The sequence below is a fragment of the Heterodontus francisci genome, chromosome 20 (genome assembly GCF_036365525.1).
Source record: "Heterodontus francisci isolate sHetFra1 chromosome 20, sHetFra1.hap1, whole genome shotgun sequence".
In the NCBI taxonomy this organism is placed as follows: Eukaryota; Metazoa; Chordata; class Chondrichthyes; order Heterodontiformes; family Heterodontidae; genus Heterodontus; species Heterodontus francisci.
In genome coordinates, this window is record NC_090390.1 from 37,266,623 (window position 1) to 37,291,221 (window position 24,599).

Genomic DNA, 24,599 nt, shown 5'->3' on the forward strand with positions numbered 1-24,599 from the left:
AGAGTACTGCAGGATAACAGTAGCGAACAATAGGGAGAAATTTTAACTGTTGGGGTGGGGATGGGAGGTTTGACTGCTGGACCACACCAGTTGCCCACCTGATGGGGCTGGAAGGAGGGAAAGTCCATCTAAAACCTCACAACCATGCCATCCGTGGTTTATGGGTGGGGGAAAAACGGGCATCTACCATGGCTTGGGCTTTGACCCAGGAGAATGATAGGCCCGGGGGAAGGCAAATGCATAAATAATGGTGTGGGGTGATAGCATGGGAGCACAGGGAGGCAGTGTCCCACATTATTTGTGCAGCCCAGAGAAGCACTTCCGTTAGTACTGGCCCAGCAATAGCCGTTTTAAAGTTACTGTTTTTGTGCTGCTGTGTAAAATCGGGCACAGTTTGCACAGTACATTCTCCTATCTCCCAAAATGGCAATTGAGGTCCTGTGCCCATCATAGGACCCCAGTTTGCATATTAAAAGGGTTCTACCGCCTGAAGCAAGCAAGCATTCCAGCTGCCTAATAATAAGCCCCTTTCAGGATGGTGTCAGCTGGATGGTGAGCAGTACAAGGCACTGAGTTTTCCCTTGCAAATTTGGAGGCACCTCTGCTTTGGTTACACTTGTACATCCAATGAAAATCTCCCCCTAGGAATTTCACAACCTTTCAATGGGCCAATTTTGTAGAGTATGACAGACCAAAGCAGACAGCAAAAGCCACAAACAATAACGTTTGTGTGCCTGACACCAGATTCCCGAAGCAGCTGTTCGACTCAGAACTTGGTCGCAGCAGCAGACTCCCAGGAGGAGAACGGAAACACTTGAGATGTCCTCAAAGCATCCCGGAAGAGATCAAACATCCCGTCAACTCGTGGGAGTCCCTGGTTCGTGACCATCCTAGATGGAGAAAGCTCATTCGGAAAGGCATCGTACAACTCGTGGGACTTTGTCAGGAACATTCGGAGGTGAAGTCGAGGCGTTGAAGGGAGCGCACAAACCTCCAAGCTACTCATCTACCTGACCCTTAAGCACCATCTGCCCCTCATGCGGCAGTGTCTGCAGATCATACATTGTATTTATCAGCCATCTCAGAACTAGAGCATGGCTACCCGACCTGAACCAGACGACATGTGTCGGGTTCGGGTCGGGTCACTTTTCCGGGTCCGGCATTCGGGCTTGGGGCGCATCGGGCTGGGTCGGACACAGTGACAGCCAGGCGTCAAGGTGGGAAATGTGCATCCGGACTCCGCACTAGCCTGTAATGAGCGATTCCATCCAAGGTAGAGCACAACCTCTTTAATATAATCAACTTCATTCTGGTGGTCGGGTCGGGCGCGGGAAAAAAAAAAATCAAAGGACTTGAGCCGGGTCGGATGTGGCTCTGTCGGGCTCGGGTCGGGTTGCAATTACACACCCGAGTAGGCCTTAACTCAGAACCCATCGAACTAGAGTGGAAACAAGTCACCCTCGATCACAAGGGACTGCCTAAGAAGAAGAGTATTTTCCAGAAACTCTAAGGAGCAGTAATGTGGGTTTACTGCAAGATTATGAATGGCAATTATTGTACCATTACCACTGGAGTCCCCAAGGATCTGTCTGTGGGCCCCTCCAATTCCTCATTTACATGCTGCCCTTTTCCAATATCATAGGGTCAGCTTCCACATATATGTCGACGGCACCCAGCTCTACAAATGCATCACCTCTCTCATCCCTTCCATTAATTTGGTGTTGTCCAAAATCCAGTCTTGGATGAGCCGTAATTTCCTCCAGTTAAATAACGGAAAGACAAAAGCTGTTGTCTTTGGCCCTTTACTCTCAATTCTCTCCTACTTCAGCCCATGTGCTGATGAAACTCTCAGCAATGTCTTTGCTACTTCCAGATTCAACTATTTCATTGAGAAAGACAGCAAGAAAAAGAAAACAAGAGAAAGAGCAAAAGAAAGAAAAATATTTGCACGTGGCTTTCATGACCTCAGGACATCCCAGATCACTTTACAGCCAATGAGGTACTTTTCAAGTGTAGTCACTGTTGTAGGAAGTACAGCAACCAAAGTGTGCACAGGAAGATCCCACAATCAGTAAAGAGATCATGATCATACGTCTTTTTTAAAAAAGTGATATTGATTGAAGAAAAATTATTGGCCAGGACATTGGGGAGAACTCCTTGAAATAGTATCATGAGATCTTTTATGTCCACCTCAGAGTGCAGACAGGGTCTCTATTTAACATCTCAACTGAACAATGCCACATCCAACAGTGCAACACTCCCTCAGTACTGCACTGCAATGTCCAACTCTCTTTCTTTCTCTCTAGAAAATTGGTTGCAGGAGATTGGCATTGAACTGTGCATTTTTATTTTGAGTTCAAGGATCAGCTTTCTTGGGGAGTTTTTTTTAAAAAAAATAAATTAGAATTCCATTGGCAAGTCAAACCGTAAATCTCATCGCAAGAGCATTTCAATACAACTCCAGTAGCTTATGCAAAGGATTATCCTCTGCCATGTCCAGCGCAATGCCACCAAATACATCTTTCCATCCCCTCTCATTTCAGTATTCTGAAGAGATCATTCCCTCCATGACACCCTTGTCCACTCTTCCCTCACCACCAATACCCCGCTGCCCTTCCCATTCCACCTTCCATGCAAGCATAGGAGATGCAACACCTACTCTTTTACTTCCTGCCTTCCCATCTGTGCAGGGCCCCAAATACTCCTTCCAGGTGTAACAGCGATTTACTTGTATTTCTTTCAATTTAGTATATTGTATTTGCTTCTCAAAATGCAACCTCCCCAACATTGGGGAGATCAAATGCAGATTGGGGACCAATTTGCTGAACTCCTCCATTCAGCCCTCAAGTGTGATGCTGAGCTTCCAGTTGCTTACCATTTTAGTTCTCCACTCCCACTCTGACCTCTGTCCTCAGCCTCCTACAATGTTCTTATGGAACTCAACGAAAGCTCAAGGAACAGCATCTCATTTTTCGATTAGGCATTTTATAGTCTTCTAGACGCAACATCGAGTTCAACAATCTTGAATCCTAACCACTGCTTCCAATTTTTCAGACAGCAAGTGCTGGTAATGATCCTGCTCTTCATTAAATTACTCCTGCATTCCCCCCTACCACAGACCTTCCACTTTGTTCTTTCCTCCTCTCCCACCTTTCCTTGCCTCTGTACTTGCTTAAAACTTGTTAAACCTGTAACGATTTCCAGTTATGATGAAAGGTCACAGTCCTGAAATGTTAACTGTTTCACTCTTCACAGATGCTTACAGGCCTGCCAATATTTCCAGCATTTTCCATATGTATAAAACTACATTTTTAATGACTTCCATTATCACTGTTGGATGAATATAAAGGGCGCCGTGGTCAGAACAGTGGTTCATTTGAGCTAGTCTGCAATCAACATCAGGACCCAATGGGAAGTTCACAAGTCCAGCATTGGCCTGAAGGTCAAAGATTCAAGGCCTTTTAGGAAAGTTGGAGATGCAGTCCATTGAGAAAGTGAAAACCTGATCCTGGATGATGAAAATCCAGAGTTGGGAACACTAGAAGCCTGTCTGGAGGTCTGGAAAGGATCAGATATGTCTTGCGTTTAATTAAGATATTAACTTAATTTGTATTATATTAAACTACTTCAGTTTAACCATATTAAAAACTAAATTCTCCCCTGACATCGATCCTTGATCTGATATGTCTTGCTGTTGTCTTTTCAAGTAACAAAATAAGCAACTCTAAAAGCAATCTTGAATATATTTACTTCTTGCCATGATCTTTAAGTTTGAATGTCTCAAACAACCAGGAGGTAATTTCAGTATTTAAAATCAGGATTATGTTTAGTCCATATCATCAGCATTGAACTGACAAGAGAATAAATATATTTAAAGATGGACAAACCACTGAGGCCAAATCACTCAATATGATATTCCAGTGAGTTGCCAGTCTCCCATTGTAGGCCTAGCAGTAAGTACTTGGTAAATGAGTTTGTCTGGGATATTTAAGCCAATGTATTTTTCCCACAAACGGCAATGCACCCTGTTGTATCGCTCAGTACCACAGATTAAAGTACAATTACCCCATTAATGCATCAGGAAAGCTTTAGCTTACATACAAGATAGAAAGAAAATGATTTTTTACTTGTTTGTAACCCTAACCATGATATCCACAGGAACATTACACAAAGGTGGCAACAGTTCAAAAACAATTTATGCTTTTGCAGCTAAAGTCTCAGTTCTCAGCGAACCAAACTGGTCAAATTTGTTTACCTACACTGTATGCCTACAGTAAACAAATATTAACAAGCTTTACATCACTGTTAAAGGGACAGCTTGGTAATTTATCGAATCTTGAGGGCTGTAAAATTTATAACACGCCCCTTAGAATTGTTCCACAAATTACACAGTTTTACAAATCCTAAATATGATATATGTATTTCATTATGCTAATGGTAACTCCAAACATAATACTTGCATCATATAGCAAGCCACGCGATGCTTTTTTTGTACTTACTCATTATATACAATGATGGGCCATGTAAACAAGCATTGAAATAAACATCGAATCCCACTGATTTCCAGAGCATGAATGCCTTCAATCTTCTTCACCAAGAGTGAAGTGACTGAAAAGAACAAACAGGATAGCAAGACATAACATAATCCAAGCCCCACCCATTTGGGCTTCTTCTCTGTTGCTGAAAGGAAAAAAAAGAAAACTAATTTACCAAAAATGTTTTAATAATAGATATATAATATCTACAATATAGGAGTATCATAGAATTAACAGCAAAGGAACAGGCCATTTAGTCTGTTATGACCAGGTGAGAAAGGTGTCTAGGGGTCCCTCTCAGCCTTCACCTGGTCTTACCATAACAGGGTTTAATTTTAAACACACCGTGTTTTTAGCTCCCCCTTGGTGAATCCTTGTTCACCACTTCCCAATTATAAGGCAAAGAAACCAGCACAAACAGGCTTTCTTGGGTTTAAAGAAGAAAAGTTGAAATTTATTCAACTTAAACTCTAATTCGGTTGATGCCTACAGATACAAGATGCGCCCAAGCTCGCATGCATATGTGATACACACATGCAAACAGAGACAGAAAAGAGAATAAAAATAAAGTAGAAAAGTTTGAGACAATATCGGAAGAGTTTTTGTAACGGTTCTTCAAGCTCACTGTACAGTCCTTGATTGTAGGTAGACCTTGCTGTTCGTTGGGGCCCAGTATTCTTCTTAAACCTTGTTCGCTGTAGGAGACTCTCTCTTGGAGTTCATGTGTCTTCAGTGAATTCAGAGGCTTGTAAGAAAGAGATGGGAGCAGACAGGAGAGAGCTTCTCAGTCCAAGAGTAAATAGACAGAGTTCAAATTGTCCATACAATTCAGTAAAGCCCAGGTTGCCAAGAAGGTTAGTCATGTGACTAACTGGTCTGACCACGTCTTGGATTGTATCACCTTGGAGCATTCCAGAGACTGCTCCTCTTACAATACCCGGTGATCAAAGGTCCATTGTGGGTTGAATGGGTCAGGAATGGTCCTTTTTCCTACCAATCACCATCTGTTAATATGCAAATGTCTTTTCCAACCACGGCTGATCTGTTTAACAACCCTTTCTTCACTGTAGTAACAGTTTAAAATCAATGTTCATGAAAAAATTAATGTGCCTCGTTCTCAGCAGGTGGGGGCCTAGCATGACAGGTCAAACTGGACTATGCTGCTGATAATGTTCCACACCAGCCTCCCCACAGTCTACTCCATTTAACCCTATCTGCATAATCAACATATGCATTGTAAACAGTAACTTTACACTGAAATTTATACAACGATGGTTCCAGTCAGGCCCGACTCAAATTCCAGTTCTCCTGCCCAAATTCCTCTCTTAGTAAAAGCTTAAATGTATGAGAGCATAGACAGGCCCACCCACACTCAACATTTAAATCAACTCCAAGATAAGTTTTAAAAAGTGCTCAATGAACTCAATCTGTACTGACTTGCATTCGATGTGGGGTAAAATCCAGTGGGTGTGTCTCTTGGCTTCTCTCTGGTTTCATTCTGGTCTCTAAGCTACACTGAAACCACTTAACAGTGCCACTAAAGTTGCATTATAAATCCATACTTTGTTAAATCAAGTTGAGGGGCTATGACTTTCCTGCTACCTTTTCGTCTATGCAAAAATTTTACATTTAAATAAGATAAAACATTTCAACACATTAGTCCTCCATATCTGGGATAATAAATAGAGGAATAGAATATAAAAGCAAAGTGCGCATGCTAGAACTTTATAAATCACTGGTTAGGCCTCAGCTTGAGTATTGTGGACAATTGTGGGCATCACACTTCAGGAAAGACGTAAAGGCCTGTTTTTCATTCGTTCGTGGGATGTGGGCGTCGCTGGCTAGGCCAGCATTTGTTGCCCATCCCTAATTGCCCTTGAGAAGGTGGTGGAGAGCTGCCTTCTTGAACTGCTTGAAACAAAAGAACAAAAGTACAGTACAGCACAGGAATAGGCCATTCGGCCCTCCAAGCCTGCGTCAATCTTGATGCCTGTCTAAACTAAAACCTTCTGCACTTCCGGAATCCGTATCCCTCTATTCCCAGCCTATTCATGTATTTATCAAGATGCCTCTTAAGCGTCGCTATCGTACCTGCTTCCACCACCTCCCCCGGCAGAAAGTTCCAAGCACTCACCACCCTCTGGCTAAAGAACTTGCCTCGCACATCCCCTCTAAACTTTGCCCCTCTCACCTTAAACCTATGTCCCCTAGTAACTGACTCTTCCACCAAGGAAAAAAGCTTCTGACTATCCACTCTGTCCATGCCGCTCATAACTTTGTAAACCTCTATCATGTCGCCCCTCCACCTCCGTCGTTCCAGTGAAAACAATCCGAGTTTATACAACCTCTCCTCATAGCTAATGCCTTCCAGACCAGGAAACATCCTGGTAAACCTCTTCTGTAACCTCTCCAAAGCCTCCACGTCCTTCTGGTAGTGTGGCGACCAGAATTGCACGCAATATTCTAAGTGTGGCCTAACTAAAGTTCTGTACAGCTGCAGCATGACTTGCCAATTTTTATACTCTATGCCCCGACCGATGAAGGCAAGCATGCCATATGCCTTCTTGACTACCTTATCCACCTGCGTTGCCACTTTCAGTGACCTGTGGACCTGTACGCCCAGATCTCTCTGCCTGTCAATACTCCTAAGGGTTCTGCCATTTACTGTATACTTCCCACCTGCATTAGACCTTCCATAATGCATTATCTCACATTTGTCCGGATTAAACTCCATCTGCCATTTCTCCGTCCAAGTATCCAACCAATCTATATCCTGCTGTATCCTCTGACAATCCTCATCACTATCCACAACTCCACCAATCTTGGTGTCGTCCACAAACTTACTAATCAGACCAGCTACATTTTCCTCCAAATCATTTATATATACACTAAAAACAGCAAAGGTCCCAGCACTGATCCCTGCGGAACACCACTAGTCACATCCCTCCATTCAGAAAAGCACCCTTCCACTGCTACCCTCTGTCTTCTATGACCGAGCCAGTTCTGTATCCATCTTGCCAGCTCACCTCTGATCCCATGTGACTTCATCGTTTGACAAGGTCCCTCATGGCAGACTGGTACAAAGGCTTTACTGAAGTGCATATAGACAACATCCACTGCCCTTCCTTCATCAATCATTTTCGTCACTTCCTCAAAAAACTCAATCAAGTTAGTGAGACACGACCTTCCCTTCACAAAACCATGCTGCCTCTTGCTAATAAGTTTGTTTGTTTCCAAATGGGAGTAAATCCTGTCCCGAAGAATCCTCTCTAATAATTTCCCTACCACAGATGTAAGGCTCACCGGCCTATAATTTCCCGGATTATCCTTGCTACTCTTCTTAAACAAAGGACCTCACCTGTAGCCAATGAGGATATAAAGATTTCTGTCAAGGCCCCAGCAATTTCTTCCCTTGCCTCCCTCAGTATTCTGGGGTAGATCCCATCAGGCCCTGGGGACTTATCTACCTTAATGCTTTGCAAGATGCCCAACATCTCCTCCTTTTTGATAACGACATGACCCAGACTATCTACACTCCCTTCCATAGACTCATCAACCACCAAGTCCTTCTCTTTGGTAAATACTAAAGTACTCATTTAGTACCTTGCCCATATCCTCTGGCTCCACACATAGATTCCCTCCTCTGTCCTTGAGTGGGCCAACCCTTTCCCTGGTTACCCTCTTGCTCTTTATATACGTATAAAAAGCCTTGGGATTTTCCTTAACCCTGTTTGCCAATGACTTTTCATGACCCCTTTTAGCCCTCCTGACTCCTTGCTCAAGTTCCTTCCTACTGTCTTTATATTCCTCAAGGGCTTCGTCTGTTCCCAGCTTTCCAGCCCTTCCGAATGCTTCCTTTCTCTTTTTGACTAGGCTCACAATATCCTGCGTTATCCAAGGTTCCCAAAACCTGCCAAACTTATCCTTCTTCCTCACAGGAACATGCTGGTCCTGGATACTAAGACTCCCACATGTCAGATGTTGATTTACCCTCAAACAGCCTCCCCCAATCTAAATTCTTCAGTTCCTGCCTAATATTGTTATAATTAGCCTTCCCCCAATTTAGCACCTTCACCTGAGGACTACTCTTATCCTTATCCACAAGTACCTTAAAACTTACGGAATTATGGTCACTGTTCCATAAATGCTCCTGTACTGAAACTGCGACCACCTGGCCGGGCTCATTCCCCAATACCAGGTCCAGTACGGACCCATCCCTAGTTGGACTATCTACATATTGTTTCAAGAAGCCCTCCTGGATGCTCCTTACAAATTCTGCCCCATCCAAGCCCCTAGCACGAAGTGAGTCCCAGTCAATATAGGTGGAAGTTAAAAATCACAAACCACTACAACCCTGTTACCTTTACATCTTTCCAAAAATCTGTCTACATATCTGCTCCTCTACCTCCCGCTGGCTGTTGGGAGGCCTGACAACATCTTGACTGCACCCTTCCTATTCCTGAGCTCCACCCATATTGCCTCACTGTATGACCCCTCCGAGGTGTCCTCCCTCAGTACAGCTGTGATATTCTCCTTAACCAGTAATGCAGCTCCCCCAACCCTTTTACATCCCCCTCTATCCCGCCTGAAGCTTCTAAATCCCAGAACATTTAGCTGCCAATCCTGTCCTTCCCTCAACCAAGTCTTTGTAATAGCAACATCATAGTTCCAAGTACTAATCCAAGCTTGAAGTTCATCTGCCTTACCTGTTATACTTCTCGCATTGAAACAAATGCACTTCAGACCACCAGTCCCAATGTGCTCAGCAACATCTCCCTGCCTGCTCTTCCTCTCAGTCTTACTGGCCTTATTTACTAGCTCCCCCTCATTTATTTCACCTGCTGTCCTACTGCTCTGGTTCTCACCCCCCTGCCACACTAGTTTAAACCCTCCCGAGTGACGCTAACAAACCTCGCAGCCACGATATTTGTGCCCCTCCAGTTTAGATGTAACCCGTCCTTCTTGTACAGGTCCCATCTGTCCCTGAAGAGATCCCAATGATCCAGATATCTGAAACCCTCCCTTCTACACCAGCTGTTCAGCCATGTGTTTAGCCTCACTGGCACGTGGCACAGGGAGTAATCCCGAGATTACAACCCTAGAGATCCTGTCTTTTAACTTTCTACCTAACTCCCTGAACTCCCCCTACAGGACCTAGTCACTCTTCCTGCCTATGTCATTGGTACCGATGTGTACCACAACCTCTGGCTGTTCACCCTCCCCCTTCAGAGACATCCTTGACCCTGGCACCAGGGAGGCAACATACCATCCTGGAGTCTCTTTCACATCCACAGAAGCGCCTATCTGTGCCCGTGACTATGGAGTCCCCTATAACTATTGCTCTTCTGCGCTTTGTCCCTCCCTGAACAACAGTGCTAGCCGTGGTGCCACTGCTCTGGCTGCTGCTGTTGTTTTCCCCTGATAGGCCATCCCCTCCCGCACCCCCCCCCCCCCCCCCCCCCCCACCCCACCCCCCCAACAGTGTCCAAAATGGTATACTTGTTAGAGAGGGGGATAGCCACAAGGGATTCCTGCATTGACTGCTTGCCCCTTCTAGCAGTCACCCATCTATCTGCCTGCTCTTTGGGTGTAACCACTTCTCTAAAACTCCTGTCTATGACGCTTTCTGCCACCTGCATGCTCCCAAATGCATCCAGTTACTGCTCCAACTGATCCATGCGGTCTGTGAGGAGCTGCAACTGGGTTCACTTCCTGCAGATGTAGTCGTCCGGAACGCTGGAAGTGTCACGGACTTCCCACATCTCACAGGTGAAGCACTTCACCCCTCTAACTGACATTTCTAGCACTAATTAATAAATTAATTTAAAATACTTAAATTCTTACTAAATTATGTTACAATTAACTATATGGTCCCTAGTGCTAGATTTCTACTATAAATATTAAATGCTAACTACATGCAGTAATCTCCTCCCTCTGCTTTAGTTACTCTACTTATTAAATTAGTTAATTAGGGTTTTAATCAATTTTTATCAATGTTTTATTTTAAAATTCAGTACAAATTCCCTACCAGCCAATCTGGTCACAGCTTTCTTGTGACGTCACTTTTTCAGTTTTTTTTAGGTTTTTATTCCAGTTTTTTTTTTAAAAAATCTGGTCTGGAACTCCGCCCTCCCAGTCTTCGCCCTGGATAAAGGCCACGAATCCCCGAGGTAAATTTTTTATACTTACAGGTCTGGAACTCCACCCTTCGAGTCTTCTCCCTTGATGCTCGGGGCGTACACCCACCCATGGTGCTGACGGAAGGGAGTTCCAGGATTTTGACCCAGCGAAAGTGAAGGAACGGTGATATAGTTCCAAGTCAGGATGGCGCGTGACTTGGAGGGGAACTTGCAGGTGGTGATGTTCCCACACATCTTTCTAGGTGGTAGAGGTCGCGGGTTTGGAAGGTGCTGTCAAAGAAGCCTTGGTGAGTTGCTGCAGTGCATCTTGTAGATGGCACACACTGCTGTCACTGTGAATCGGTGATGAAGGAAGTGAATGTTGAAGGTGCTGGATGGGGTGCCAATCAAAAAGGCTGCCTTTTCCTGGATGGTGTTGAGCTTCTGGAGTGTTGTTGGAGCTGCACCCATCCAGGAAAGTAGAAAGTATTCCAACAGACTCCTGACTTGTGCCTTGTAGATGGTGGACAGGCATTGGGGAGTCAGAAGGTGAGTTACTCGCCACAGAGTTCCCAGCCTCTGACTTGCTCTTGTAGCCAAAGCATTTATGTGGCTGGTCCAATTCAGTTTCTGGTCAATGGTAATCCCTAGGATGTTGATAGTGGAAGATTCAGCGATGGTAATGCCATTGAACGTCAAAGGGAGATGGTATGATTCTCTCTTGTTTGAGATGGTCATGGCCTGGCACTTGAGTGGCACAACTGTTACTAGCCTGGATATTGTCCAGGTCTTGCTGCATCTGGACATGGGCTGCTTCAGTATCTGAGGAGTCTCGAATGGGTGCTGAACATTGTGAAATCATCAACGAACATCCCCACGTCTGACCATATGATTGGGTGGGGGGGGGGGGGGGTGGGGAGAAAAGGTCATTGATGAAGCAGCTGAAGATGGTTGGGCTGAGGACCCAGAAACAGTACAGAGGAGGTCTACCAGGAGTTACCAGGGATGAAGGACATCAGTCATGGGGAAAGGTCTGTTCTCCTTATAACAGAGAAGGTTAAGAGGTGACCTATTGAGGTTTTCAAGATGATAAGTGGTTTTCATAGAGCTGACAGGGAAAAACTATTCCCTCTGGTGAGTAGGTCAATAACTGACAAGTGGGGGGGGGGGGGGGTGGTCATAGATTCAAAATAATTGTCAGTTGTCAGGATCTGGAACATTCTACCTGAAAAGGTGGTGGAAGCCGATTTTCATGTATCATTTTAAAAGGGAGTTGAAAAGGTGCATGAGAATGAGGAACTTGTGGATTTATGGACAAGGAGCAGGGATGTGGGACTAAGCACAACTGCTTTTTCAAAGAGCTAGCACAGACATGGTTGGCTGAATGGCCTTATTCAGTGCTGTATGTTTCTATGATTCTATTTACCAGTTTGGCTTAATACATTCCTTTCTAAAGCCTACTGCACAATAACTACTACAAAATTGATCAAGTAGTGTACACTGAAGAGTTGTTATATCTGAAATACCAGTGAACGATCCTGAACCAAACAATAATTTTAAAAAGAAATCCCAAGAGAATTTCAGGCAGCCGTTCAATTGTGTGTCCATTGAACTCATTTACAGCTTTAACCCAAGTGGTTTTTGTCTGCAACATTCAACAGTCAAATGTTTTGGGGGCGTCGTATTGTTGAAATTGTCTACACAGTGCATGAGAGTGATAAATTAGCCAAATAGGATCTTGGGTTGTATGGTGCACGGAAAAGAACACAATACCTTCAATCATTTTAGGAGGGAGGAATAGAGGGAAGAAAGGGATGGATGGAATGAAGGAAAGGAAGATGTGAAGAGCTTTTCATGATTCGAGGACACCTCAAAGCACTTTACAGCCATTGCGGGTACTTTTGGATTATAACCACTGTTGAAATGCAGCAGCCAATTTGCACACAGCAAAGTTAGTTAGTTAGGCCACAGCTGCAGTACTGTGTACAGTTCTGGGCACCACACTATAGGAACGATGTGATTGCACTGGAGAGGGTGCAGAGGAGATTCACCAGGATGTTGCTTGGGCTGGAGCATTTCAGCTATGAAGAGAAACTGAAAAGGCTAGGATTGTTTTCCTTCGAAGAGAAGGATGAGGGGGGACATGATAGGGGTATACGAAATTATGACGGGCATAGATAGGGTAGATAGAAAGAGACTTTTTCCCTTAGCGGAGGGGTCAGTAACCGGGGGGCATAGATTTAAGGTAAGGGGCAGGAGGTTTAGAGGGGATTTGAGGAAAAGAAATTTCACTCAGAGGGTGGTTGGAATCTGGAACACACTACCTGAAGGGGTGGTAGAGGCAGGAACCCTCAACATTTAAGAAGTATTTAGATGAGCACTTGAAACACCATAACATACAAGGCTACGGGCCAAGTACTGGAAAATGGGACTAGAATAGTTAGGTGCTTGATGGCCGGCACAGACACGATGGGCCGAAGGGCCTGTTTCTGTGATGTATAACTCTATGAGCAAGGTCCAACAATGCAATGAAATGAATGAATGAGTAATCTGCTTTAGTGATGTTGATTAAGAGATAATTGTTGGCCAAACTATGAGGAGAACTCTCCTGCTCTTCTCTGAAGGATGCCATGGAATCTTTAACTGCTACCAGGGAAGGCAGCTGGGATCTTGGTTTAACATCTCATCGGAAATACTCCCTCAGTGTTCCTGCAGCACTGCGCTGAAGTTTTCCGGAGAACATCACTTGAGAGATAATAGCAGTGATCTGCAGTTTCCCTTTTGGAGTCTAGAGAAGGGTTCATGGTACGGACAGAATTGAGAGAGAACTGAAACCCCAGTTCCCTTCCATTTTCTGTCCGTAATCAGTGTGTTTTCATCTGGGGAAGTCAAACAAGGCAAAGGAATACACAATAAATGGGAGGATACTGAGAAGTGTTGAGGAAGTGAGGGACCTTGCAGTGTCTGTCCACAAACCCTGAAGGTAGCAGGACAGGTCAATAAACTGGTTAAGGTGGCATATTGAAGCCTTTCCTTTATTAGCCGAAGCACAGAATACAAGATTATGGAGGTTATGCTGGAACTATATGAAACATTAGTTAGGCTGCAACTGGAATACGGCGTGCAGTTCTGGTCACCTCATTACAGAAAGGATGTAATTGAACTAGAGAGGGTACAGAGGAGATTTACGAGGATGTTGTCAGGACTGAAAAAATTGCAACTACGAGGAAAGATTGGATAGGCTGGGGTTGTTCTTCTTGGAATGGAGGAGGCTGAGGGGAGTTTTGATTGGGATATATAAAATTGTGAGGGGCCTGGAGTGTGGGGATGGGAAGGGCCTATTTACCTTAGCCGAGAGGTCAGTGACCAGGGGGCATAAATTTAGTGATTGGTAGAAGGATTAAAGGGGAGAGGAGGAAAATGTTTTTCACCCAGAGGGTGGTGGGGGTCTGGAATTCACTGCCTGAAAAGGTGATTGAGGCAGAAAACCTCATATCATTTCAAAAGGTGCCTGCATGTGCACCTGAACTGCCATAATCTGCAGGGCTATGTAGCATTTGCTGGAAAGTGGAATTAGGTTGGAAGGCTCTTTTTTGGCCGGCGCAGACACGATGGGCTAAGCTGCCTCTTTCTGTGCTGTAAACTTTCTATGATTCTATATTGAACTAAACATTTAGTTTCTCCCAATATACCCTATTTCTGCTAGCTGAGGAGTTTAAGACTAGAAGCATTGACTAAAGATTAGGGCTAGACTTTTCAGGAATGAAATTAGGAAACACTTCTTCACACAAAGGGTGGTAAAAGTTTGGAACTCTCTTCTGCAAATGGCAATTGATGTTAATTTCAGTTTTAATAACAATTGATCTGACAGATTCTGTTAGCCAAAGGTATTAGAGGATATGGGGCAAAGCATTGGTTAGTAGAACAGGCTTGATGAGCTAAATGGCTTACTCCTGTTCCTATATGCGTGACTTGGAGGGAAGCTTCCAGGTTTCTGGTATTCCCATGGCCCTGCTGCCTGTGTTCTTCTAGGTGGTACAGGTTGTGGGTTTAGAAAGTTCTGTTGAAGAAACTTTGGTAAGTTGCTGCTGTGCATCTTGTAGATGGTACACACTGCAGCCACTGTGCGCCAATGGTGGAGGGAGTGAATGTTTAAGGTGGTGACTAGGGTGCCGATCAAGCAAGCTACTTTGTCCTGGATGGTGTCGTGTTTCTTGAGTGTTGTTGGAGCCGCACTCATCCAGGCAAGTGGGGAGTATTCCATCACACTTCTGACTTGTGCCTTGTAGTTGATAGACAGGCTTTCGAGAGTCAGGCGACAAGTTACTCCCTGTGGAATTCCTAAGCTCTGACCTGTTCTTGTAGCCAAAGTATTTGTGCACTTGTCATCCAGTTAAGTTTCTGTTCAATGGAAACCCAAAGGATGTTGATGGTGAGGGATTCAGCAATGGTAATGCTGTTGAACGTCATGGGGAGATGATTAGATTCTTTGTTGGAGATGGTCATTACCTAGCAATTGTATGGCACTAATGTTACTTGCCACTTAGCAGTTCAAGCCTAAACGTGTTTGCAGAAGGGCATGGAATGCTTCATATGCTGAGGAGTCGTGAATGGTACTGAATACTGTGCAATCATCAGTGAGCATCCTGACTTCTGACTTTTATGATAGAGGGCATTGATGAAGCAACTGAAGATGGTTGTTCCTAGGACACTACCCTGAGGAACTCCTGCAATGATGCCTTTGTGCTAGGTATGACTCCATCCAGTGGACAGCTCCCCCGGATTCCCACTGATGTCAATTTTACTAGGGCTTGGCTGGTCTGGGGATGCCATCATGTTTGGTGCCTTGGTTGATATCAGGTGATCTGTCTGGTTTTATTCTCATTAGACTTTTTCACTGTGGTTTGATGCAACTACATGGCTTGCAAGGCCATTTCAGAGGGCAGTTAAGAGTCAACCACCTTACTGTGGGCTTGGAGTCACATATAGGCCAGACCAGGGAAGGATGGCAGATTTCCTTCCCTAAAAAAGACACTACTGAACCAGATACGCTTTTAATGACAATCCAGTAAAGTCCTGGTCACCATTACTGAGATTAGCTTTTTAATTCTAGATTTATTTAAACAATAATTTAAATTCCCCAGCTGTTCTGACAGGAACATAGGAGCAGGAGTTGGTCATTCAGCCCATCAAGCCTGCTCTGCCATTCAATTAGATCACAGCTGATAATCTAGCTCAACATCACTTTCCCGCACTATCCCCATTTCCCTGAATGTTAGAAGTTCCAGCTATCTATCGATTTCTGTCTTGAACATGTTCAATAATTGAGCTTCCACCGCCTTCAGGGGTACAGAATTCCAAAGATTCACCACCTTCTGAGTGAAGAAATTCCTCCTCATATCAGTCTTAAATGGCCTACCGCTTATTTTGAGACCATGTCCCCTGGTTCTAGACTCCCCAATCAGGGAAAACATCCCATCTACATCCATCCTCTCACGTCCTGTAAGAATTTTGGACCTTCCAATAAGATCATCTCCCATTCTTCTAAACTCCAGAGAATACAAGCCCAGATTCCTCAATCTCTCCCCAGAAGACAATCCCGCCATCCCAGGGATTACTATGGTGAACCTCCGTTGCACTCCCTCTACAATTGCAGCAAGACTTCTTTACTCATGTACTCAAACTTGCGATGAAGGCCAACATATCATTTGCCTTCCTAATTGCTTGCTGCACCTGCATGCTAGCTTTTTGTGACTCATGAACAAGGACACCCAGGTCCCTTTGGACATTGACACTTCCCAACCTCTCACCATTTAAGAAATACTCGTCTGTTTTTTTCTACCAAAGTAGATAACTTCACACTTATTCATATTATATTCCATCTGCCATGTCCTTGTCTATTCACTCAGCCTGTCCAAGTACCCTTGAAGTTTCTTTGCATCCTCCTCACAACTTACATTCCCACCTCGTTTTGTGTCTTCAGCAAATTTGGAAATATTATATTTGGTCCCCACATCCAAATTATTTATATAGATTGTGAACAGCTCTGGTCCCAACACTGATCCTCGTGGTACCCCACTAGTAACAGACTGCCATCCTTAGAATTAACAGTTTATTCCTACTCTGTTTTCTGTCCATTAACAAATTCTCAATCCATACTAGTATATTACCCCCAATCCCGTGCGCTCCAATTTTGTTTACTAGCCTCCTGTGTGGGACCTTATCAAAAGCATTCTAAAAATCCAGATACACCACATCCACTGGTCCCCCTTTATCTAATCTACAAGTAACATCCTCAAAAAACTCCTACAGATTTGTCAAACATAATTTCCTTTTCATAAATCCATGTCGATTCTGCTCAATCATATTTTCTAAGTGTCTAGTTATCACATCTTTGATAACAGATTCTAACATTTCCCCTACTACTGACATTAAACTAACAGGTCTGTAGTTCCTAGTTTTCCCTCTCCCTCCTTCCGTAAACATTTGCTGCTTTCCAGTCTGCAGGAACCTTTCTAGAATCTACAGAATTTGGAAAGAAATGATGAGATCCGAACTAATGTCCCTGGATCATTTGTTTAGTAACAATCACTATGCCACTGTAGCCCCTTTATGGCCAATACGTTTGAAGTGTAGTCACTGGTATAAAGTAGAAAACGTGACAGTCAATTTACATACAGCAAGATCCCACAAACAGCAGAGATAATGACCAGATAATTTGTTTTAGTAATATTGGTTGAGAGATTGAAATTGCCCAGAACACCAGGGAGAGCTTCCCTACTCTTCTTCAAATACTGTCATGGGATCATTGAGGGGGCAGACAGAGCCTCACTTTAGCCTTGTCCAAAAGATGGCACAATACTACTCTGCGGTGTCAACCTAGACTATGTGCTCAAGTATTGAGAGTTGGACTTGAACTCGCAACCTTCCGAGTCAGAGGGTACTTCATGTACAATATCTGGAAAACGTAGTGTTACTCAGGTGAACAGAAAGTGTTATTTCTGTAATTAGCTCACCGGCATTAACCAGAGACCTCTTGGATTCTCCTAGCATATAATAAACATAATCAGTCTGTGCGACTTATGCCATTAATCACATACAAGTGTCAGAAAATTAATACAGCTGTTCCTTTAATCAATAAATCACACTGCCAACTATCTGTAGGATTAGAAACACAGAGATGATATGCTGCCATGGAGCTGTACCCACTGGTGGACTCAAAATCAAGTAGCTCATCTTCCTGCGAGTCGATTTAACTCTTCCCAATACCTGTGCAGACAATGGGAATTTATTTGCTGAATAATTATGGAAAGGCTCAGGTAGCATCTGTGGAGAGCGAAACAGAGTTAATGTTTCAGGGCAATGACCTTTCATCAGAACTCAGTTTCTCTTTCCAAAAGATGCTGCTGGACCTGCTGAATGTTTCCAGCATTTTTAGGTTTTATGTCTGGCAAGAGAGAAAGCAGAATGTCAGTGGTTGTGTAGCACAGCAGGCATGAAGCTAGCAGCTTGCGACTGAGTCCAGCTCGAAACAGAGTGTGAGCTTGGGAACTTGGTAAGTGTGTGAATTCAGTGCAGTGAGAGGAGGTGCCGCTCTGACACAGCTGAAGCCCAGAAGCATTAAGTAGGTGGGCAAGCAGGTGAGAGCATACCAGAAATAGGGGGCAACCTAGAGATAGTGGCGAGAGTTTGAAAAGCTGGTGCTGAGTCTGTGGATTCAGAGCATTCTAAAGAAAATTGAAGTATAACATACCAGGAAAGAAGGTAAGTGAGTGGTTGGTGAATATTTTCCTCTTATCTAAAACTAGGGAATTTCAATCGGGGTAAGTATATCATTAATTGAAATAATAAGCACAAGCAGGAGTAGAGACATTAATTAAAATTTAAATAAGAATCTGAACTAATTAATTAAAACACAATAAGGATGGCATGGCAAGGGACATGTTACAACTATAGTACATGGGAGCTGGTGCATGCCAGTGTAATCCACGGCAACCACATTTGCAGTAAGTGTCTGCAGCTCGAGGAACTTTGGCTCAGAGTTAATGAGCTGGAGGACAAGCTTCAGACACTGTGCATTGAGGAGGGGGAATGTTACCTGAACACTTTGTTTCAGAAAGCAGTCACATCCCTTAGGCTAGGGCCTTCTGATTTGGTCTGTGGCCAGAGACAGGAGGGTGTGACTACAAGTGAGGCAGGTATGGGGAGTGATAAGGTAGAAGTGGAGTAGCCTCAGCCTTTGCAATTGTCCAACACGTTCAAGGTTCTTGCAGCTTGTCTGGAAGAGAGTGGGGGCAGCAGGGTGGATGAGCAAACTGACCATGGCATCGTATCATGGTACAGGGAGCCATTCAAATGGGGGGAGTAAATAGAAATGTAGTGGTAGTATGGGACATATACCACTTTCTGCAGCCAAGAGCAAGAGTCCAGAGGCTCTGTTAGCTGCCCGGTGCCAGGGTTCGGGACATCTGCTCGGGGCAGGAGAGGAATTTGCAGTGGCAGGGGGAGGATCCAGTTGTCATGGTCTACATAGGTACCATCAACATAGATAAGACTCGGAAAGAGGTTCTGCTTAGGAATTATGAGCAGCTAGGGACCAAACTAGAAAGCAGAACGGCAAAAGATAATAATCTCTGGATTTCTACCTGAGCCACGAACAAATAAGCATAGGGTAAATAAGATTAGAGTGTTGAATGTGTGGCTCAAAGATTGGTGTGGGAGAAATGGGCTTCGATTCATGGGGCACAGGCATAAGTACTGGGGAAAGAGAGCTGTACTGTTAGGACAGTCTTCACCTGAACTGTGCTGGGACCAGTGTTCTGGTGAGTCATATAACTAGGGCATTAGAAAGGGCTGTAAACTAAATAGTGGCAGGGAGGGATCACATGAGGGGAGATGTGGTAAGTTAAAGGGAAAGGACAAGACAATAGAGCAGGGTAGCAATATGGGTGATGATAACTAGAGTGTGGCAGGAAGGGACAGAATGTATAAACTAAAGAGTTCGCCAGCAGATAAGGCCAGTTTGCAAGAATGGTAAAAAGACAGAATTAAAGTCTCTATCTGAATGCACGCAGCATTCGTAGCAAAACAGATGAATTAATAGCACAAATAGAAATAAATATGTATGATCTGATAGCCATTTCAGAGATGTGGTTGCAAGGTGACCAACGCTGGGACCTAAATATTCAAGGGTATTGCACATTTTGGAAGTACAGGAAGCTAGGAAAAGGTGGTGGGATAGCTCTTAATTAAAGATGACATTAGTACAAGTAGTGAAAGCTGACCTTAGTTCAGAAGATCAAGATGTGGAATAGGTTTGGGTAGAGATAAGAAACTGCAAAGGTAAGAAGTCACTTGAGAGAGTAGTTTATAGGCCTCCCCCACACTCCCTAAGAGTAGCTACACTGTAGGTCAGAGTACAAAAGGAAGAGATAATGGTGGCTTGTAAGACAGGTACTGCAATAATCATGGGTGATTTTAATCTTTATATAGATTGCATGAATCAGATTGGCAAAGGTATCCCGGAACAGGAGTTCATAGAGTACATTTAGGACAATTACTGAGAGCAGTACGTTCCAGTGCCAATCAAGCAGGAGGCTATTTTAGACCTGGTAACGTGCAATGAATCAGGATTAATTAATGACTTCATGGTAAAGGACCCTCTTGGCAAGAATGATCATAACATGATGAATTTCACATTCAGTTTGAGGGCGAGAAGTGTGGGTCTGAGACTGGCGTCTTAAACAGAGGCGGCAATTACAAGGGTATCAGGGCAGAGTTGGTTAAAGTTAACTGGGAAAAAATTGATCAAAAGGTAGAACAGTAGAGAAGCAGTGGCAGACATTTAAGGAGATATTTCATATCTCATAACTCTCAGCAAATGTATGTTCCTTTGAGAAAGAAAGACTCCAGGAGAAGGATGCACGATCCATGGCTAACTAAGAAAGTTAAGGATAATAGCAAACTGAAAGGAAAAAAAAAAGTGTACAATATTGTGAAGATTAGTAGTAGGTCAGAAGATTGCTGGTTTCTAAAATCTGTCCAAAGAATGACAAAATAAAGGGAAAAATTAGATGAGAAAAAGCTGGCTAGAAATATAAAAACAGATATTTAAGAGTTTCTACAAGTATTTAAAAAGTAAAAGAGTAACTAAAGTGAATGGCGGTCCCTCAGAGGGTGAGACTGGGGAGTTAATAGTGGGAAACAAGGAAATGGCAGAAGCGTTGAACAGGTATTTTGTGTCCTCACTGTAGAAGACAGGAAAAAAATACTTGAAAATCAAAAGGTAAAGAGAGGGAGGAACTTAAAACAATCACAATCACTGGGGAAAAGGTACTGGGAAAACTATTAGAATTAAAATTAATGGCTTACATCCTAGGGTTTTAAAAGAAGTGACTGCAGAGACAGTAGATGCCCTCGTTGTGATCTCCCAAAATTCCCTTGATTCTGGAAAAGTCCCAGTGGATTGGCAAATCGCAAATGTATCACCTCTATTTCAACAAAGGAAGGAGACAGAAAGCAGGAAACTATAGGCCAGTTAGCCTAACATCGGTCATTGGGAAAATGCTAGAATCTATTATTAAGGAGGTAATAGCAGGATATTTAGAAAATCATAATCCAATCAGGCAGAGCCAACATGGTTTTGTGAAAGGGAAATAGTGTTTGACAAGTTTATTAGAGTTCTTTGAGGAAGGAACAAGCAAGGTGGATAAAGAGGAACCTGTAGATGCATTGTATCTGGATTTCCAAAAGGCATTCAATAAGGTGCCACACAAAGGTTACAAAGGTGAGAGTTACTGCCCTTGAAATCAAGGCAGCATTTGATAGAGTATGGCATCAAGCAGCCCTAGCAAAACTGAAGTCAATGGGAATCAGTGGGGGGTACTCTCCACTGGTTGGAGTCATACCTAGCGCAAAGGAAGATGGTTGTGGTTGTTGGAGGTCAATCATGTCAGCTCCAGGACATCACTGCAGGAGTTCCTTAGGTAGTGTCCGAGGCCCAACCATCTTCAGCTGCTTGATCAATCAGAAGGTCAGAAGTGGGGATGTTCGCTGATGATTGCACAATGTTCAGCACATTCATGACTCCTCAGATACTGAAGCAGTCTGTGCAGAAATGCAGCAAGACCTGCACAACATTCAGGCTTGGGCTGATAAGTGGCAAGTAACATTTGTGCCACACAAGTGGCAGGCAATGCCCATCTCCAACAAGAGAGAATCTAACCATCTCCCCTTGGCATTCAATGACATTACGATTGCTGAATCCCCCACGAACATCCTTGGGGTTACCGGCGAGTAAATCACCTCCTGATTCCCCAAAGCTTGTCCACCATCCACAAGGCACAAGTCAGGAGTGTGATGGAATACTCTCCACTTGCCTGGATGGGTGTAGCTCCAACAATACTCAAGAGGCTCGACACCATCCAGGACAAAGCAGCCCACTTGATTGGCACCCCATCCACAAACATTCACTCCCTCCACCACCGATGCACAGTGGCAGCAGTGTGTACCATCTACAAGATGCACTGCAGTAACACACCAAGGCTCCTTTGACAGCACCTTCCAAACCTACAAACTCGACCACCTAGAAGGACAAGGGCAGCAGATGCATGGAAACACCACCACCTGCAAGTTCCCTCCAAGTCACACACCATCCTGACTTGGAACTATATCGCCGTTCCTTCACTGTCGCTGGATCAAAATCCTGGAGCTCCCTTCCTAACAGCACTGTGGGTGTACCTACCTCACATGGACTGCAGCGGTTCAAGGCAGCAGCTCACCACCATCTTCTCAAGGGCAATTAGGGATGGGCAATAAATGCTGGCCTAGCCAGCGATGCCCACATCCCACGAATGAATATATAAAAAAAAAGAGCTCATGGTGTAGGGGGTAACATATTAGCATGGCTAGAAGAATTGGTTAGCTAACAGGAAGGAAACAGTAGGGATAAATGGGTCATTTTCGGGTTGGCAAGCCATTACTAGTGGACTGCCACAGGGGTCAGTGCTGGGGCCTCAACTATTTAGAATCTATATCAATCACTTGGATGAAGGGACTGACTGTATGGTAGCTAAGTTTGCAGATAATACAAAGAGAGGTAGGAAAGTAAGCTGTCAAAAAGGACATAAAAAAGTCTACAAAAGGGATTTATAGGTGTTGAACACCACTTGGAGGAAGCACTGAGGGTGGCAAGGGCACAAAAAGTATTCTGGGTGGGGGACTTCAATGTCCATCACCAAGAGTGGCTCGTTAGCACCACTACTGACCAAGTCCTAAAGGACATAGCTGCGAGACTGGGTCTGTGGCAGGTGGTGGGGGAACCAACACGAGGGAAAAACATACTCGACCCCCTCCTCACCAATCTGCCTGCCACAGATGCTTCTGTCCATGATAGTATTGGTAGGAGTGACCACCGCACAGTCCTTGTGGAGACGAAATCCCGCCTTCACATTGAGGATACCTTCCATCGTGTTGTGTGGCACTATCACAGTGTTAAATGGGATAGATTTCGAACAGATCTAGCAATGCAAAACTGGGCATCCATGAGGCACTGTGGGCTATCAGCAGCAGAATTGTACTCAACCACAATCTGTAACCTCATGGCCCGGCATATCCCCCACTCTACCATTACCATCAAGCCAGGTTCAATGAAGAGTGCAGGAGGGCATACCTCAAAATGAGGTGTCAACCTGGTGAAGCTACAACCCAGGACTACTTGCATGCCAAACTGCGTAAGCAGCATGCGATAAACAGGGCTAAGCGATCCCATAACCAACAGATCAGATCCAAGCTCTGCAGTCCTGCCACATTAAGCCGTGAATGGTGGTGGACAATTAAACAACTAACTGGAGGAGGTGGCTCCACAAATATCCCCATCCTCAATGATGGGGGAGCCCAGCACATCAGTGCGAAAGATAAGGCTGAAGCATTTGCAACAATCTTCAGCCAGAAGTACCGAATTGATGATCCATCTCGGCCTCCTCCTGAAGTCCCCAGCATCACAGATGCCAGACTTCAGCCAATTCGATTCACTCCGCGTGATATCAAGAAACGACTGAAGGCACTGGATACTGCAAAAGCTATGGGGCCTGACAATATTACTGAAGACCTGTGCTCCAGAACTTTCTGCACCCCTAGCCAAGCTGTTCCAGTACAGCTACAACACTGGCATCTACTTGGCAATTTTCCACATTGCCCAGGTATGTCCTGTACACAAAAAGCAGGAAAGGTCCAACCAGGCCAATTACTGCCCCATCAGCCTACTCTCAATTAGTAAAGTGATGGAAGGTGTCATCAACAGTGCCATCAAGCGGCACTTGCTTAGCAATAACCTGCTCAGTGACACTCAGTTTGGGTTCCGCCTGGGCCACTCAGCTCCTGACCTCATTACAGCCTTGGTTCAAACATGAACAAAAGAGCTGAACTCAAGACGTGAGGGGAGAGTGAATGCCCTTGACATCAAGGCAGCATTTGACCAAGTATGGCATCAAGGAGCCCTAGCAAAACTGAGGTCAATGGGAATCAGGGGGAAAACCCTCCGCTGGCTGGAGTCATACCTAGTGCAAAGGTTGTGGTTGTTGGAGGTCAATCATCTGAGCTCCAGGGCATCACTACAGGACTTCCTCAGGGCAGTGTCCTAGGCTCAACCATCTTCAGCTGCTTCATCAATGACCTTCCTTCAATCATAAGGTCAGAAAGTGGGGATGTTCGCTGATGATTGCACAATGTTCAGCACATTCGTGACTCCTCAGATACTGAAGCAGTCCGTGTAGAAATGCAGCAAGACCTGGACAATATCCAGGCTTGGGCTGATAAGTGGCAAGTAACATTCGCGCCACACAAGTGCCGGGCAATGACCATCTCCAACAATAGAGAATCTAACCATCTCCCCTTGACATTCAACGGCATTACCATCGCTGAACCCCCACCAATCTACACCCTGGGG

At 44.4% G+C, this 24,599-nt stretch overlaps 1 protein-coding gene across 2 annotated transcripts in view; it reads right to left on the reverse strand.

The window, feature by feature from the left end:
- The window catches only part of LOC137380576 (solute carrier family 35 member G1-like), a 69,551-nt gene that overhangs the window by 2,880 nt on the left and 42,072 nt on the right, over positions 1–24,599 (reverse strand). The window contains exons 1-2 of one of the 2 annotated variants that reach the window (XM_068052611.1): positions 10,725–10,816; positions 4,500–4,680 (exon numbers count right to left, since the gene is read on the reverse strand). In XM_068052611.1, coding sequence (XP_067908712.1) covers positions 4,500–4,680; positions 10,725–10,785 — 242 coding nt within the window. In that variant the 5' untranslated portion in view covers positions 10,786–10,816. Of the gene's footprint in view, positions 1–4,499; positions 4,681–10,724; positions 10,817–24,599 lie in introns of those variants that run through there. The other variant, XM_068052610.1, reaches the window with a different exon arrangement.